At 45.1% G+C, this 18,569-nt stretch overlaps 1 protein-coding gene across 16 annotated transcripts in view; it reads left to right on the top strand.

Annotated features, from left to right (window-relative positions):
• The window catches only part of CELF1 (CUGBP Elav-like family member 1), a 70,578-nt gene extending 52,902 nt beyond the window's left edge, over positions 1-17,676 (top strand). For 7 of the 16 annotated variants that reach the window (XR_006740912.1, XR_006740908.1, XR_006740911.1 and 4 more), the window contains 10 exons: positions 422-556; positions 1,476-1,555; positions 1,953-2,114; positions 5,048-5,123; positions 6,560-6,688; positions 7,024-7,201; positions 8,955-9,140; positions 10,759-10,902; positions 11,334-11,498; positions 14,746-17,676. Coding sequence is in view for 6 of the 16 variants with exons in the window: in XM_036426106.2 (XP_036281999.1) it covers positions 422-556; positions 1,476-1,555; positions 1,953-2,114; positions 5,048-5,123; positions 6,560-6,688; positions 7,024-7,134; positions 8,955-9,140; positions 10,759-10,902; positions 11,334-11,461 (1,151 nt within the window). In the remaining 10 variants the exon portion in view is untranslated. Of the gene's footprint in view, positions 1-421; positions 557-1,475; positions 1,556-1,952; positions 2,115-5,047; positions 5,124-6,559; positions 6,689-7,023; positions 7,202-8,954; positions 9,141-10,758; positions 10,903-11,333; positions 11,499-11,586 lie in introns of all 16 variants that reach the window. The other 9 variants (XR_006740906.1, XR_006740907.1, XR_006740905.1 and 6 more) reach the window with 9 other exon arrangements.
• The last annotated feature ends 893 nt before the right edge of the window (positions 17,677-18,569 follow it).

Raw genomic sequence — 18,569 nt, 5'->3', positions numbered from 1 at the left:
GCTTTTTAAAAATATATATATTTTATTGATTTTTACAGAGAGGAAGGGAGAGAGATAGAAAGCTAGAAACGTCGATGAGAGAGAAACATCGACCAGCTGCCTCTTGCACACCCCCTACCGGGGATGTGCCCGCAACCAATGTACATGCCCTTGACCGGAATCGAACCTGGGACCTTTCAGTCCGCAGACTGACACTCTACCACTGAGCCAAACCGGCTTTGGCTCCTCTAAGTGCTTTCAGTGATAATGTTAAGATACCATTGTTTATAAGAGGAGGTACTCACTTATGGGGGGAAAGGTACATCATATAATCTGTGAAATATGGTATAAAAGCACCAGAGCCAGGTCTCAAACCCAGAGTGTGTGCTCTACTATCTCTTGTAGTAATAATGTTCAAGCCTTCTGTGTTTTACTCTCTTAGCAGTGGAAGACAGGAAGCTGTTTATTGGTATGATTTCCAAGAAGTGCACTGAAAATGACATCCGAGTCATGTTCTCTTCATTTGGACAGATTGAAGAATGTCGGATATTGCGGGGACCTGATGGACTGAGCCGAGGTGGGTACATTTTTAAACTTTAAAGATGCTCATCTTGTCCTGGGTGGGTTAGCTCAGTGGATAGAAAGTTGGCCTACGAAATGGAGGCTCCCAAGTTCAATTGGGGTCGGTGTGGGAGGCAGCCAATCAATGATTCTCTCTCATCATTGATGTTTCTGCCTCTCTTTCTCTGAAATCAATATTTTTTTTTTTTTTTTTTTTTTTTTTTAAGGATACTCATTTTGCCCTGGTCTGGGTAGCTCAGTTGGTATGAGTATTGTCCCAATATGCCAAGATTGCAGGTTTCTTTTTTTTTTTTAAGATTGCAGGTTTCATCCCCAGTTGGGGTACATACAAGAATCAGCCAACTAATGCATAAATAAGTGGAACAATAAATCCATGTTTCCCTCTCTATATAAAATTTATATGCTTATTTTGAATTTGGAGTTGTTTTTAACCTGACCAGTGGAAACCAGTAATCCCTAGCCAATATGGCTCTGTCATGATGGAGAAGTTGGGCTTGAAGTTGTATGTGTAGGTCCTGTCACAACTCTTCCTTAATTTGATCCCTTTTGTGTTCTCCCAACATCCTTAAAGAGTTTATATTCTGTTCTTAGGTGTCATGTATCAAAATTCTCTCTTTTATGTTTAGAGAGGTTCTTGATGTTAAAATGGAAACACTTTCTTCACAGGAGAAACTTGAGGCTATGAATCTTCCTTTGTTTTTTGAGCACTTTGTTTCTTATTTCTGCTTCCCTGCATTTTCATTAGAGCACTTATCACTCTGGTGTAACATAGCTCTCTCTTCCAATAGATCATGAAACCCTGAAGGCAGGAATCATCTATACTTAATGCTAGCATGGTACTTGCTCATAGTTAAGTGCTCAGTTAATGTCTATAAGTAAGCGAATGAATGAGTTATTGACCCCTCTTTTACCAGGTTGTGCATTTGTGACTTTTACAACAAGAGCAATGGCACAGACAGCTATCAAGGCAATGCACCAAGCACAGACCATGGAGGTAGGAAGATGAATGCAAGGGGGATTCCTTAGCCTGAGAGTGCTAGGAGTTTTGGTCTTCCAAGCCCAGCATCATGTACGGCATCTGGTGGTTCTAAAAGTTAAGCAGGCCAAATGTCTTAAAAGTTAAAACAAACAAACAAAAAAAGTCTTAAAACTTTTTTTAAAAAGTTAAAAACTGAAGGTTTCTTTAATATATTGGATGTTATTAAATGAAAGTTAAAATTAACATATTGGAACGAGTTGCCCTTTTAAATTGTCTTTTGCCACTTACATGTATTAGGAAGAGAGTCATTTGGCAGTGAATGAAATTAGAATGCAACCTGTGTGTCACTAGCAAGGATTTTTCCTTCACCTAGAAGGAGGGATTTGACCCTTTGGTTTTGGTGTTTTCATAGGGTTGCTCATCCCCCATGGTGGTAAAATTTGCTGATACACAGAAGGACAAAGAACAGAAGAGAATGGCCCAGCAGCTCCAGCAGCAGATGCAGCAAATCAGCGCAGCATCTGTGTGGGGAAACCTTGCTGGTCTCAATACTCTTGGACCCCAGTATTTAGCAGTGAGTCTTTGTGGTTTGCTTTCTGCAGACTGTGCAAGCTCCCAGCTGTTTCTTCTTCTGCTATCCCCAGCACACAGACATAGTGGCATTCACAACTTTTAGCACATTGAAATTTTATGCAAAAATTCAGGCAATGAAGTGTTCTTTAAGTCATGTTATTTTCTCTATCTGGTCACACATCTTTGGTTATATCTTGAGGTTTTGGTTATATCTTGAGTTAAAGTGAAACCATAATTTTCTGATAAAAAGTGTTTTAGGAACATCTTATGATCCTACCCTCAAGGAAAAAAAAATTCTTGAGGGAATCTTAACTACAAAATACCTATTTCTATACCTTTCTACCCAATGTAGAAGGCATCATTAAATATTTTGTTGATTCTCCCAGAAGAGTACAATAAGTGTTTCTTTCTGCTGATTGAGAGATGAGGCATGGGCATTATGAAATGAGTATTACAGCTTTATATTTGAGTTTGCTATGCTGTAAGTAGATTTCTTAATTTGATCTCTTGTTGAGTTTAAGTTATATAGTCCAAAAGAGGGGCAGGCTTCATTTTATTATTAAGATTTACTAGGTTTACAGTATTACAGGAGAATTGCATTGCTTAAAACTTTAAAGAGCCAAAACCGATTTGGCTTAGTGGATATAGTGTCTGCCTACGGACTGAGAGGTCTCAGGTTTGATTCTAGTCAAGGGCTTTACCTTGGTTGTGGGCACATCCCCAGTAGGGGGTGTGCAAGAGGCAGCTGATCAATGTTTCTCACACTAGCCCTCACCCTTCCTTCCTCTCTGTAAACAATCAATTTTATTTATATAAAATATATATATATATATATATATATATATATATATATATATATTATTATTATTATTATTATTTTTTAATATATTTTATTGATTTTTTACAGAGAGGAAGGGAGAGAGATAGAGAGCTAGAAACGTCAATGAGAGAGAAACACTGACCAGCTGCCTCCTGCACACCCCCCACCGGGGATGTGCCCGCAACATACATGCCCCTGACCAGAATCGAACCTGGGACCTTTCAGTCCGCAGACTGACGCTCCACCACTGAGCCAAACTGGTCTCGGCTATATTATTTTTTTTAAACACACTTTAAAGAGATTTAGAAAGGACAGCATAATTAAAACTGTGCTATCTGTAAATCAGAACGAAAAGGTCATCTGTAAAGCTACCAATGAAGGAAAATAAATAGTGAGACCACTAGATGTATATGAATAGTCAATACACATAGGATAATAATAGTCATCCATTCAAAGATTATTCTCTGTGGAAACAACAAAGACAATGATTTCTGCCCTCCCAGTACTAAATTTTAACTAATTTGATGCCTCCTGTCTCCATACTTCTAATATGTTAGAGGAAATCCAAGTTTCTCTGAAGTCCAAAAGTGAAGATGGTTGTTCTATTTCAATAGTTCAGATTGTTTCTTAGTGCCAGTACATTGCTTAAAAGTTTAAAAAATTCAGAGATTTTAGTCTTCTGCCAAAATGATAATTCTTTGAAAATTATCTCCATGATACACATTTACTTCTTAGAGCATTATAGAGACTTTTTTCAGGGGATAGTCCCCATCTTGTTCTCATTGCCACATCCAGCAAGTATGTTGAGAACTATGGTCTCTTTAATTTAGGTGTGACCCCCTCCCTAAGAGCTATTCTCATTTAGGGAAGAAATGAAGGGGACAAATACAGTATGCACAGTCCACCAGCTGGGACTGAACACGTTGCCCAAGGATTTAAGAAGACAAAAGTGAAGGCATGGGTGCTAATGGGCTGTGTAAGTGATAGTGCATCATCATTCATTATGAGTTTTTTTTTTTTTTTTTTCCTCTGGAATATGTGGATTGAACCTGATCTCTATTGGACCAGAGTGGTGGCTTTAAAATTTTTTGGGTCTTGTGGACCCCTTTTAGAACCTGATAAAAATCGTGTACATGTGCTTTTTTTTTTTTTTTTCCTCATCCTGTTTCTGGAGGTTTGAAGATCTCCTGAGACCTATGGATTAAAGGGATCTATGATAGAGAAACCAAGTCAGATGCTTGTAGGAATGGACAACAGGTTGAATAAAGGATCTAGAAACAAGACTACCAATTATTCATAATGAACAATATTGCATTTGAATGGAGCAAAGGTTTTCAGCAGGTTGGTTAGATGAAGATTATGGTTTAGTAAGATACAAAAGAAGATCAAGGTCATGGGGATCCATAAGCTCATGGACAGGTCCTCTTTTTACATTTATTATGGACATCCATTGAAAGAATACATACACTGAACTGATAAGGACTACTTCATCAGTCATTCGGCCATCTGCAGCAGTGAAGATCAATTTGGAGGGGAGTAGATAACTGGGCTCGATGGACGTTTAGCATGGGAGAGGTTGATTTAGTCATGGGTCTGTTGTGGCTGGTAAAGTGTGATGCTAAGAAATACCACGAAATAGGGAGATGTTATATTTAAAATAGTTGTTTAAATATAAATTGGGTATCCAGGTGGAAACAATCTACAAAATAAGATGTGTGGACGTAACTAAGGAGAACTTGGGATAGAGGAAATAGAAATGGCAGGCATCCACCCACAGACACTCACCGTGGTTGTTTACAGAGCTGCTTGAGTTGAGCTTAGTTCCCTGCTCTACTTCTGTCCTCTGCTGTGCTGCATTCTGTTGCCTAAGCACTTGAGCTTGGCTCGGAACTCAATGAGCATTACTGTCTTCTGGGCCAGGGCTTTAGCTGTGTTGTATTACATTGTGCTGTCATAAGCCTTATGTTTCTGTTGTGTTGGCTTGGGTTCTTGTCTTCAACATTCTTCTCTCTCGGGGCCTCTGCACTCTCGCTTTGCTGTGCTGTAGAGTTATCCCAGATGCAGAACCAGCCCTCACTTCTCACTCTTGTTCTGTTTTTTGGTGTAATGTCTAGCTTTATTTGCAGCTCCTTCAGCAGACTGCCTCCTCTGGGAACCTCAACACCCTGAGCAGCCTCCACCCAATGGGAGGTAAGTGTCTCACTGCTGTGGAGGAGCAGCAGCAGCCAGGCCATCAGACACAGCTAACAGCAGTCTGAGAGTTTGCTCCGTTTGTGCAGAAAAAAGTTATTTTCCACTCATGTAAACCTGGCATAAAATGAACATCACAGGATTCAACTGCCTTTTCTCTAGAAGGTCATTAGTCATTTATGCCAGATTGTCCTGGAGTTGTCTACTGCTCCCCACTCCTTTAAGTGTCTGTTGAGGAAGAAGATAGAAAAGAGTTGTTAACATCTGCAGACTATCTGATGCTGTTTTGATCAGGAAAAAGTTGCAGGAATGCTTTATTTCCACCAAAACGTGACTTTTTCAGTGACTGAAGAAAAGCCTGAGAAATACTTTCATACAAATGGCTTACCTTGAAGTTGCTAGAATCCAGGCAGTTAGTTAGTTTACCTCTGTGTTTTATACATGTTATTTCATAGGTGAATTATCTTTTGTTGCCGTTATCGTGCATAGAAAACTTAATTGACAAATACCTGAGTTTATAACAAAATGGAGCTCCACAGACAAACCTGAGGCAAGGTCCATCAGAATACTTGGGGGGGGAGGTGGGGGACAGGAGCTCCCCCTGCCCCTTTGGCAGTGGGACAAGGCCAGACAAGTGCATTTGAAATTGGGGTGGTCTTAGGTGAACTGCATTTATCATATGAAAAATTTTGATAGTGATTCACTTTTCCCCAAGGACTGAGAAAGTTGATAGATTGTGAATCTGTGTTGTAGTTTTTATTCTCATTAATTCTTCCCTCCACCCTTCTGCCTTTCTGTCATCTACTAAATGGTTTGAAACACATTGTCAAGTTTCTTCTCCTTTTATTGTTGCCTAGGTTCTACTTGGAAGTTTTTCCCTCGGTGTGTTTTTCTCTCTTATAACTAATCTGCTATTCAAGTGGTGTGTTTTTTTGTTTGTTTTTTTATTCTTTGTCCTCTTGCTATTCTCCCATGTATTCTCCCCTATCGTTCCTTCCTTTCTGGGTCTCTGCTACATTTTCTGCTTGTTCACCTCCATTTCAAAGAGCACATCCCCTGTGAAGTCTGAGTGAGGGGCTCGGATGCAGTCCCATTCTATGCCACAGGTATGGGCATTGTTGTCCTCTTGGACACCTGAGCCCATGGCAGACCATGACCCCCTTTGCTGGTTTCCTGATTGCCCATCCTTTTAGTAGTAGCTCACGTTGGGGGTATGCTATTGAATCAGATACCTCTTCTCTGAGGAAATGATACCAAACTTCATAATGAGTTGAGGAGTATCTGAATCTTTTTGGAGCCCTGAAAAGTTGCTTGTAAGGCTTCTCTAGAATATTTCCTCTTTGGAATTAGCCTTCCACTGGTGTGAGCTGTTGTTCCCGGAGCGGATAAGGAGGCACTCTGATCTGCCTGCTGATCTCTTGCTTTGGATGTTGCAGGGTTAAATGCAATGCAGTTACAGAATTTGGCTGCCCTAGCTGCTGCCGCTAGTGCTGCTCAGAGCACACCTAGTGGTACCAACGCTCTCACTACATCCAGCAGTCCCCTCAGCGTACTCACCAGTTCAGGTAAGCATGTAGCGGGGGCCAGTGGGCCCTTGTGAGCCTTGGGCAGAATCCCAAGAGGGGTATGTCATTCTGAGAGCAGTTCATACCCATTTCCAAAGGGGACAGATTATGAACAACAAATTTTCAAATGCCATCTTCTAACTTTAGACATAGTTCATAATTTTTAATTTATTGTAATTATCATTTGTTTTTATGTCCAACAGGGGCAGTTATTAAAATTAGTAACTGAAAACTTTTTTCTAAGAGAATACTTAAGTAGTATAATTCTTGGGCTTTGATTCCTGCTGAGAAGGCAAATGTTGGCTTGAGTTTAACTCATGGATTTCTGGTTGCAGGGTCTTCACCGAGCTCCAGCAGTAGCAACTCTGTCAACCCCATCGCCTCCCTTGGAGCCTTGCAGACATTAGCTGGAGCAACGGCAGGCCTCAATGTCAGCTCATTGGCAGGTGAGAGGCAGTCCATGGATGTCATCAGGCCTTTCTTTGTGCAGGTAGCACATTATAAACAACCCTGGTAAGGGTACTGTTGTATGATTGAGTAGCCCAGTGAACCAAAAAATTAATTATGAATTGCCCTGGCTGGTGTGGCTCAGGCATCATCCTGTGCACCAAAAAGTTGCCGGTTTGATCTTCTGTCAGGATTGTGGGTTTAATACCTTGTAATGGGCATGTAGGAGGCAGCTGATCAGTGTATTGCTCACATCTATGTGAGGACCGAGCCCACAACCCAGGCATGTATGCCTGACCAGAATCAAACCCAGGACCCTTGAGTCCACAGGCCAACGCTCTATCCACTGAGCCAAACCAGCTAGGGCAACTCTCTCCTCAAAATCTTTCAAAAGACAATAATGATCATTAGTTAAATCCCTCCTCTAGCACTAACCACCTATAACTTTCAACCACCTTTCCAAGACCATTTTCTTTTCTTTTCTTTTCTTTTCTTTTCTTTTCTCTCTTTTTTTTTTTTAATATGTTTATTGATTTCAGAGGGGGGGGGGGGGGAGAGAGAGAGAGAGAGAGAGAGAGAGAGAGAGAGAGAGACATTGATTGGCTGCCTCCTGGATGCCCCATACTGGGGATTGAGCTCACAACCTGGGCATGTGCCCTGACCAGGAATTGAACTGGTGACCTCTTGGTGCATGGGTTGATACTCAACTACTGAACCATACTAGCCAGGCTCCAAGGTCATTTTCTTATCTATGACATGGAAATAGGACACTTTGAGGGTTATTAAGAAGTTAGATGAGAACACAAGTGTAAGCACATTGTTCAGTACAGAGTGGCACATAGAATATCCTATATAATAAAAGCCCAGCAACCAAACAACAGAACAGCTGGTCGACCAGTCGCTATGATGCACACTGACCAACAGGGGGCAGGTGCTCAATGCAGGAGCTGCTCCCTGGTGGTCAGTGCGCTATCACAGTGGGAGTGCCGCTCGGCTGACTGGAATGAGCTGGTGCTCCTGCTGCGAAACCTGGGCTGACAGGCAGGAACCTGAGCTGTGATCATGGCCTCCTTGCCCCAGGGTCCTCCTACCTCCTCTGGATGCCTGCAGGCTGTGCAATGCTGCCACTGATTGCACAGAGCTGACCCCAGAGGCTGGGAGGTGGGTTCATGGCCGCTGAGGGACTGAAGCCTATTCTGCCTCAGTGCTGTTGTCCCTGGGGCCTAACCCCGACTGAGTCTGTGGAGAGGCAAATGCTCCAGCTCCACGGAAGGTGCCAGACTAGGGAGCAGCTGCTCAGAGGGCTGGTCCACAGCCGCTCAGCTGACCAGGATGAGCCGGGCTCCCACAGCGTGCCGATTTCTTCAGGCCACACCCTCACCAGTGCATGAATCCTGTGCACCAGGCCTCTAGTGTTCCAGAATGTTACTGCTATTATTAATGATAGAGTTTACCTACATCTTGTCACAGATCACATGTGCCCCCTTTTGTTCCCAATCCTGGAACTCCTATTTACCAGATTCCAGCTCTGTGTGAGAAAGTGGCAGGAAAGCTAGAGAAAAGGGGGCAAGTCAGGTATAAAATGTGGCACTTCTTGCACAGATTAGAAGGTAATGGGAGAGCCACTTCTGAAGTGTGGTGTTTTTTAATGCCCCCATTAGCAACAAGGTCTGGTGAGTGTCCTGAAGCCTGACCACTCATGGATATTCCTCCTCAGGGTGAAACTAGGAACAAGATGAAAGGGAGGACTTGGGACGTTTTCCTTGGCATCATTTGAGTCTTTCCAATACTGCTAATTCTGTTCTCTCCCCCAACCAAGGGATGGCCGCTTTAAATGGTGGCCTGGGCAGCAGTGGCCTTTCCAATGGCACTGGGAGCACCATGGAGGCCCTCACGCAGGCCTACTCGGGGATCCAGCAGTATGCCGCCGCGGCGCTCCCCACGCTGTACAACCAGAATCTGTTGACACAGCAGAGTATTGGTGCTGCTGGAAGCCAGAAGGAAGGTGAGTGCAAAGGGAGGCTGGGGTCTGGCGGGGTTGGTTTCTCCCATCTGCACCAGAACTGACTGGCAGGCGAAGGCTGAGTCCTGCAGGTGGTCAGACCACACTTTCCTTTAATGGTGTCAAAGACAGACTGAAACTCGTAAGTGTGACCTGCTTTTGGGATGCTTTCTGGGTATGGCTCAGATCAGAGCCTCTGTGCACCCTTCAGTGGTGGGGCTGCCATTTTTAGATGGAAGATATATACCCACCTTCCTGTGTCTGACACACTGGCAGTTAGGAAGCCTTCCCTCTGGGTTATAAATCTGTCAAAGGATATCTTCTGGGTAGGTGTTCCTTGTAGCTTTAGCATTTGGTGTTTTCCTTACTTTCTGATCTGTGCTTTTCCTAATTGAGGACAGACTGAACACTGATGGGACAAAGTGTTAAGGCCCACGTGTTGATGCTGTGGGAAGTGTGTGTTCTGATGGTATTAAGTTCAGGAGAGGCTTTCTAGGCAGTAAGGGGTCTAAGGTGGTTCATATAACTAGAAAGCTCTGCTGACACCTTTCTGCTTGTATTTGTATTATAAGTACGAGCTGGCAAGGTTGAAGCACTTATGTGGGAGAAAAACAAGTATTCTCTCTTGCCATAACAGCATCCTCCCCTGCTCTGAATCAGGCGCTTATGTGCCCTAGAATGTTATAATAGGGTAACTGTTGGATCTATGCAGGCAGACAATAAACACAGGGTATTCCAAATGATGCTCTGTAGAATTATGGATGGAAAAGGGGATGGGGAGTGCCGGGAACACAGCATTTTATATGGAATGTTCAGAGAAGTTCTCTGTTGCCATTTAAGCTCAGTGATTTCTGTCCAGAGTGATAGGGACAGAGGAACCGCAAGTGCAAAGGCCCTGAGGCAGCAAGGTTCTTTAGTGTGTTTGACAACACAGGGGAGGTCAGGGTGGGGAATTGGCTGCACTGTGGTTGTAATGAAACTCTTTTGGTTAGAAAATCGTTGCATGGTTGGAAGAGGAAAGCATTCTATTTTTGAGCTCAGTGCTAATCAGTTTAAAATTCTTTTTACTGAGGCACAAGTGACATAAGGTAAAATTCACCTTTTTTGTTATGTAGCTCTCTGAGCTTTGATGAATGCATACAGTCATATAACCACCATCACAGATGTAGAACATGCTGTCACCCCCAGAAATTTCCTCAGGTCCCTTTGTAGTCACTTCCTGCCCCTGCTTTCTGTCTCAATGTATTTGCCATCCCTGCAGTTTCTAGGCACAATTTTGAAACCTGTTGTGTTTATAATCTCTTTCTTCCTCCCTTTCTGTATTTTTCTACCAGCACCTAGTCTCTTGTTTTATGCTCCACACGCAAGTCTGCCTATTTTATTGTCTCAGCACACCTTCCTCCTGAGAGGTCAAATTCTCACATCCCTCAGTAAGACACAGAGTATAGCTAAACATGAGAGAAGGGATCTGTTTCAGTGAATGCTCGGTATTTGGAGAGTCTGTGTAGTTCTCCAAATGAATTCATGAATCTCTATTTGTTGGGGTTCGGATGGTTTCACGGGGTGAGGGAGGATAAGCTTTCTGCACACTGGTATCTTTCAATCAATGGATGTCTTGAAGGTCCAGAGGGAGCCAACCTGTTCATCTACCACCTGCCCCAGGAATTTGGCGATCAGGACCTGCTGCAGATGTTCATGCCCTTTGGGAATGTTGTATCTGCCAAGGTTTTTATAGACAAGCAGACAAACCTGAGCAAGTGTTTTGGTATGTGGGTTTCTCTTTTGGTGTGTGTGTGTGTGTGTTGCGGGGTGATAAGAATTTTTACCACTGAAAAAGAAAGGGAAGGGGCTGACAGCAGAAACCTGGGATGGAGTTTGGGTTATTGTTTAACTCAGCCTTCAGTACGTGACCTCTTTTTGAGCGTGTGTGTGTTTCCCCCCCACTTCTGTAATGGGCTCAATGATTTCTGCCCACATTGTCTCTCCAGAGAATAAAATAAAGCAAAATACTTAAATGTATCATGTCGTTGTCAAAGTGGTAGTGTTTAGGAACCTAATTTAAATTTATGTGATATAATTTCCAGAATTCTTTTTTCTGCTGAGGAAAATTGGGATTTGAGGCTAAGTGTATAAGGAGGACTGGGAATGTCCTTGCCTGGTTATGTCCCTCACCGAGGTTTCTGCTTGGACACACAGGTTTTGTAAGTTACGACAATCCTGTTTCGGCTCAAGCTGCCATCCAGTCCATGAACGGCTTTCAGATTGGCATGAAGCGGCTTAAAGTGCAGCTCAAACGTTCGAAGAATGACAGCAAGCCCTACTGAGCGTGCTCCCCTCTGAGACTGGAGTGAGGGTCTTCTGGTAAGTTGGGGAGGAGCACCCTTAATGATTCGAAGCCCTAAGGCTGTGTGTTGACAGCCCTGGACCCTGATCCCTGCCACTCTCGCAGGCACAGCTTGCCCTGAAGACTCGGCTACTGCCTTCTGTGGGAGTTTCGCTTCGTACAGAGGACAAGTTTGTGCTTTGGTTTCCAGTGTTTTACTTTGGAGTTTAGGTGCCATATCCTGAGTGTTTTTTTTTTTTCCTTTTTTTTTTTCCCCCCCCCCTTTATTTAAAGTTTGCTGTGTTTGTAACCAGTGTATGTTGAGAAGGACCAACATCAAACCACCCTGGGGGAGGAGAGGGAATGGAGAAACGTTACAGAAGATCAGAACTTGTCCAAAACTACCCTGAGACAGGACTGAGTGAAACCAAAACTGACCCCCAGAATGTCCCTGAGTTTGAGAGTGGATGAAATGAGAGCTGCCGTCCAAGAGCTGGGGGTGGGAGGGTGGAGCTGGTGGGGGTGGCTTTGAGGAGAGAGAGGGACTTGCTGTCCACGGCCCTGCGAGGTGTCGGCGGAACTCTCCTATAGCTGCTGCTGTGGAAGCACAGGTTTTGTCCAAGATCTCCGCCCCTCTTTCCCAAGAAGGGGCTAACAATTCTCTGGAAATAAAATACCCGTTAAGTTAACCTGACATATGCGAAAAGCAGAGAGACATCACCCATTGCCAGCTGTTCCAGCCAGCCGTTGGTGTAGGGTGGGCCCTGCCAGGCTGGTGGCTGTTAAAAAGAAGCAGCCGGTCAGAGGTCAGTTTTAGTTTATTATAACAGATCATTAGACCATGGCCCCTTTCTTATGGAGTGTCTAGGGAGACACACTGGTTTCCTTCTTTGTAGTTGACCACAGCAAGGAGTGTCATTTCATCCCAAGCTACTGTTTTATCACGAAGGCAGAACCAAGAAGGGCTGACAGTACCTGGCTGAGGGGGCACTTCTCCTGAGCAGAGTGATCAAAAGCCATCTAGTGGGGGGAGAGGAGCCTGCTTCTTGGTGCATCTGCATCAGAAGGTCCCTTCAAGCTAGAGTACTTCATTTGCCAGAGGCCAGCCAACGCTTGGTACTTAAAAGGACTGAGAAATCCATGCTTGTCTCCTTGGTTGAGGTGTCCCAGATGTAGTGTTTTCATCAAGGCAGTCCCCTCTCCTAAGCACTCCAGCCCTGTCTTCTTCTCTTGGGGACAGAGGGGACAACAGGACGTTTACAGCCTCCATATGGATTTAGTATTTATTTACCTCAGTATTACCATGTTCGTTTTTGTCCATGTGCTTACCGTTAGCTCCCTGCTGCCTCCCACAGGTCTTATTCCAGCTCTTGCCTGTGATCTCCCCAGCCTCTGGGCTCTGCCTCTGCTCCAAGAAATACTTGGGAGTGGAGAGCCAGGAAGGACATGCTGTTGGGAAATGCACTTGGACCCAGGTAGTCCTGACTTGTAATCCAGGCCAGTGACTGGGTCCCTGCGATCTTAAATTCACAGACATCAGTCCTGACCCCCAGCAGCAGAGATGAGATCAAAGGGGTTGGTTTGCTAATAAGTTGAGTGGGGACTCTCTCCTTGTCATGCTGTCCATTTGGGTCACAGACAGGGATTGGCCATCTTGCTGTTGTACAGATGTCTGGGTTATCCCACTGAAGCTGGGACAGCTGTTCCCTTCTCATAGTGATAATTGGGTCTGTTGTCCTCTAAGAAACGTGAAAACTTCTTAAGCTGAACCACGTAAACTTGAATTCTGCGCACTGGGTGAAATGTGTCCTGTGTTTCAAGGATAAAACTGTTCCAAAGGCTTCCAGGGTCGTGATGGGATTTTTTAAATAAATGCAAAAAATAAAATAAAAAAGAAAAAAAAAAATGCTAGGTTGGGGAGGCGCTGTTCTGAATCCCAACCGGCCGGAATTAAGAATGTTGTTTCTATTTTTATAGAAGTTTTATACAGCTCCGGGGTGGAGAATATTTATTACCTAAATTATATATCTCTGGAAAAGGCCAGGATTTTGTAGAATCCAGAATGTGATTGTTATACACACAGGGTGCTGTGTATGATTGAAACTACTGACTTTCTGTAGCCTGTTTGCAGCCCAGCTAATCTGCCAGAGGGGGAAGGAGTTAATGCTGTGAATTGGCGGAGGAGAGAGCTGTGCTCTCCGGGGTGCTGTGGTGCTGTGATCACTAACCTTCTGTTCTGTCTTCCTCCTTGGCCATCGTGGGGTTTTCCAAATCCCAGAAGTCCACTCCGTCCCCACTTTTTCTCCCCTCTCTCCCCCCCCATTTCACCATTATTGTCCACAGATTTGTCCTGGGCTCTTGAGACAGTTGGAAACCCCTTTCCAAATGAAAGGCAAAGGTGTGATCAGCCTGCCGTTGACACCACACCCTGAGGTTTCCGACCTGCTGTGGGTGTTCTTTTCTAAAAGGACCGCTTGCCCCAGCAGGGTCCTGGGCTGCCTCAGGGCCAGCGGGTGAGACTGGGCACTTCTGTCCGTTCTCTTCTCCTGCCAGTGAGTGAGCGCAGCAGCACTGCCCCCGAGCACAGTTTTCTCCCCGGGCCAGAGATGGTTTTGTGAAGAAGCTGCTCCCCTAAAGTCTCCCGGGGTGAAAGGGTTCAGCTCAGAGAGGAGACTCGCAGTCAAGTCTTAAGCAGTCTTTTGCTGTTGTGTGGGGGATTCACTTACATAAATGTGTCTAATCATGTAGTTTTGTTTCCTACTTGGGTTTCATCATGAAATTGATTTGCCTTGAATACATCCAGACACTGTTCCCTGGGTCCCTCAGGAGTGACCAGGGCCTGCGTGGAAGCTAAGAGCTTGGATTTCTGGGAACAAAGGCCACCCTGTAGGATTGAGGAGAAATCCTGGCCCGCTCCCCTAAAGAATTCTCCCACTCCAGGCTTCTTTCTCCCTGGGTCTTTCCCAGGGAGCTGGAGAGGCCGGGCTCCGCTCCACCGGAGATCTGACGTGTTTGGATGCTTCGGGGGAAATCCAAGCCTTAGTTTCCCTTCTGTCTCTGGCAATTGGATGTTTTCTTGGTGTCCTCCATGTCCTTTTGACTTTTCCCTGTGTCCATTGTTAGCATGTGCAAAAGTTCCCTGTCATCGCCCAGCCCCCGCCCCGCCCGCCTCCTCATTTCAGGGCTGTACACAGTGAGTGTTCCTGTTCTCTCTCTCTTTGTTTGGATGTATTGCTCTGTGTAACTCAGTGGGTCTCCCTCTTTCTGGTTTGTTTTTTTTTCTAGATTCCTGCCGTTTGTTCATCGTTGTGCCTAAAGCATGTCGATGTGGCGTCAAGTACATCGTCCAAATCCCTGTCTCTTCAGCTTCTCTGATGCTTGAACTCTCACCTTTGACCTTGTGTTTGACCTTTGATGCTGATGTGTATTTTTATTATGTTTGTTTCTTTTCTTTGTTTTTTCTTTTTTCTTTCCTTTTTTTCTTTTGTGCTGCCAAATTGGTTTTGCTAGAACGACTGCTGAAGGGGAAATATTTAAACTTGCATTTGAATATAAAAAAAATCTATTTTTCTAGAACTTCATAAGATAACCACTTGATTTTGTGATTCCAATTCTTTGTAATTGTCTTCAGAGCAGCCCTACTAGCACATACCGCGTAGTGTTTGTATTTCTGTGAACACACAGCCAGTCCGTTTCTAGGCTTTGTTTCTGTGTGCTTAGTTTTAAAGACAACTTTGAAGTAAACAATGAAATAAAAGATGTCACTGAAACCTTTGAGGCTCCTGAGCACATTTTGCTGATACAGTTTGTGGGGCTTGAGGAGACCGCATGTGTTTATTTTTGTTTTCTAAGTTCTCACTGCAGAAAACACCCGAACCCCTTTCCTTTTTGACAGCGGGCTGCAGCCCCAGCGGCCCTGCTCCTTTGGGGCTCTGCCTGCAGCCGCCTGCAGGGAGCCTTCAGACCCCGGCCCTGCCCGGGCCGCTGCCCCTTCTATGCTTGTTCCCACAGTCTCCACAGCAAAATGTGATGCTTTGATTTTTTTTTTTTTTTTTTTTTTTTTTTTTGGTTTTTGTTTTTGTATTGTTTTTGTGCTTTTGTTTGGAATTTTTTCCTTTCCTACTAAGATTATGCCCAGAAAAAACAAGTTTTGCATGTTTCCTGCTGTTTCTTCACACCTTCTTATATATCACCTTCACCTCTCTGTTTTCTATAGTTTGTGCAAAAACTGACCGATTTAAAAGGGTTTCAAAGAAGCTGTTTTAAGTTGTTGTGGGGTTGATTATTTTTTTTCAAGATTGTATTGTTTTATTTTGAAGTGGCAACTTTCTCCTCTATTGCCCTTAGAGCGTTTGCCTGTGCACTTAGACTGTCACCTCATGTGGCCTCCAGGCCTCAGCAGGGCCTCCAGGAGGCTGGCTGCTCTGCTCAGAGATGGGTTAGGGGGCGCCTGAGAGGCACGGGAACAGAGGCAGGATCCAGAAGGTGGCTGCGGGTGGGCAGGAGGCTTAGTGCATTAGGGGTAGCGAGCATCTCTCAGCCCAGAGGAAGGAGGGTGCTCTCGACCACTCAGAGGCGGCCATCTGTGCACTAAGCGGCAGTACACCTGCCGGCGCTTTTCCTAGGTGACAAGCACAATACTACAGTCTTCACACTGTTTACAGCCCTGGCCACCAGCCACCCCACACTGGCTCTTCACCGCAGCTCTGCTCTCATTGGCTAGTGAGATGGGGTAAGGGCAGGGGTCTGTTTTTTTTAAATTGGGTGAAGAGCCAACTAGCTACTGTCCCTGGGTGCCAGGCAAACCAGCTCCTTGCCCTCCTCTCTGTGGCACCATCAGCCTCAGGGTCTTAGGGGTTTGTGTAAGAATGTGAATGGCGGAGGAAGAGCCAGGGGAGATGAGGGTCACAGGATGATCTGTGGAGGTAAGAGGTTGCAGAGAGAGGAGTTTGTGCTAGATCCCACCCAGAGAAGAACTAAGCTGCTGGTGGGCGGGAGAGCTGGGCAGCAGGAGTGCTGGGAAGGGTGGAGAGGGTGGGGTAGCCGAGGGATGGGGAGGGGGTGGGGAAGGTAGAAGCACTGTTAGCACCATCCACGCTGGAGTTGGTGAAGGAAGGGACCCCAGCAGTTTCAGGTCTGGGACCCAGCGGGTTGCCTAGGATTATGCTTGAGGCCATTCTTACTAGAAGGAAAGGGCGGCCACGTGGAGGCCAGTGTACGGCAGACTGCTTAACTTCCTGGAAGGGCGAGTGGATGGAAGGAGGCCAGGAACCCAGCCTGAGCACTGCCGTGCCCCTACAGTCTGACTGCACAGAGCCGCCTCTGTTGGCAGAAGGCGCTGAGGCTCCCCTTCCTGTGTATTCAGATCCGTGTTTGCCAATATATTTTGCTTTTAATTCCAAGAGGAGCTCTGGGAAAACCTGTGGATAAAACCAAATGCCAAACGTTGGACGTTTCCTTTTCTTTTTCTCACTGATTGTTTTAATTGTTCTGTGGTGGTTTTAATGGATTTGAGACCCTGGAGCGGCAGCTGCCTTTCTGATTTCCAGCTGCTTTTTGTGAATAATTTAAAAAGAAAAAAAAAAGAATCTTTACATTTTGGAGACAAACCTGTGTGAGTTTTTTATTGGTACAAACGTTGTATTTAACACTAGGGGTTTTGTACAGTTTTTTGCCTTTTCTACTAGAAAACAATGTAAAGTGATTTCACAATGTGAAGAGAAAAAATTGCCACTATGACCAAACGCACAGTCTGTTCTGCAGCAACAACGGGATTCAATCAACTCAAAGTCGTGATTCAGCCGTAGAAATGCTTTTCCTTTACCTTGTTTGAGCTTTTCCTTTCTTCCCTGTTTTGATTTGCAAAAGAAAATGTCTTTTTTGTGTGAACTTGTGTTGTACTATGTAGAAAATTATGGATTTTACTTTAATGGTTTAAAAAAAAAAAAAAAAAAAGGCAAGAAGAGCCCTTGTCGCTTTTCTGACCTGATCACAGTTTGTGTAGTGGATTAAAAAAGAAAAAAACATTGTTAAAAGTTTGGAGCAAGGGAGTATGTGTTTAAAATGAATCTCCTTTTTTTGTGTGTTTTTCCTTTTGTCCCAATGGGGAACCTAAATCTGTTTTAATTGCACAGACACACGGACAAAAAGTCATTTTGTATCTGCCAAGTGTGGTACCTTCCTTTGTTTATTTGCTATTAAACTGTTTGAGAAGAACTGGTGTTGTCTTCAGAGTTATTGGTGGTTGGGACGGGCGCTGGGCTGGAGGGGTTGTTGGCATTCCTGGGGAGGGTTGGGTGCCTTGATAAGGTTTCCTTTTGATGTTCCTGTCTGCAACCAAACCCACAGAAGCTCCTGAGAGGAGCTACCTTCCCCGTCTCCCTCTCTGTTTTTGCATCATCCCTGCTGATAGAGAAGTGCCTTAAAAATTTTGGGGCATCCTTAGTTTTTATGCTTTTCTATTCCCAGTAGTGCTGCCACCTCAGAACGGGCCCCCCCTGTGAGTGCGTCTCTTCCCTGGGCTGTGGAGTCCTGTGCCCGGGGAAGCAGCCGGCGGGCCAGTGTGGAGGGCCGAGCATGTGGCTCTTCCTCTCGGCCTTCACTGCTGCGCCCAGAGCGGGTTGGCTCCTTTCCCCTCATTCTGACCTCAGCAAGGTCACAGAAGGCGTTTCTATTTGTTTACTTTTAAAATACATTTTTATTGGTTTCAGAGGGGAAGGGAGGAGAGAGACAGAAACATCAATGATGAGAGGGAATTATTGATTGGCTGCCTCCTGCACGCTCCCTACTGGGGATCGAGCCTGCAACACATCCAGGACCCTTCAGTCCGCATCTGGACAAACCGGCAGTGGCTACTGTAAATCTTAGATCTCTCTCCAAGTGAGGCCCCACACCTGCGCCTCCTCAGTGCTTGAATGGCAGGCTCAGCCACAGGGCCGGGAGGCTCAGGTCCTCCGGCTGAAGTCTACCTTACCTGCTCCTTCACTGCCACCCTCACTCACCGGAGGCCGGTCCTTGTGCAGCCGGTACAGCTGCCTGTGAGAGGCCAAGCCTCAACCTCCTCAACCTCCTCACAGGCCCTCTGTCAGAGGCTTGTCTGGGGTAGCGTT

Source organism: Pipistrellus kuhlii, unplaced genomic scaffold, assembly GCF_014108245.1.
Source record: "Pipistrellus kuhlii isolate mPipKuh1 unplaced genomic scaffold, mPipKuh1.p scaffold_m20_p_9, whole genome shotgun sequence".
NCBI classification, from domain to species: Eukaryota; Metazoa; Chordata; class Mammalia; order Chiroptera; family Vespertilionidae; genus Pipistrellus; species Pipistrellus kuhlii.
The sequence above is the reverse complement of the archived record's forward strand: the minus strand, read 5'-3'. Positions and strand labels throughout refer to the sequence as shown.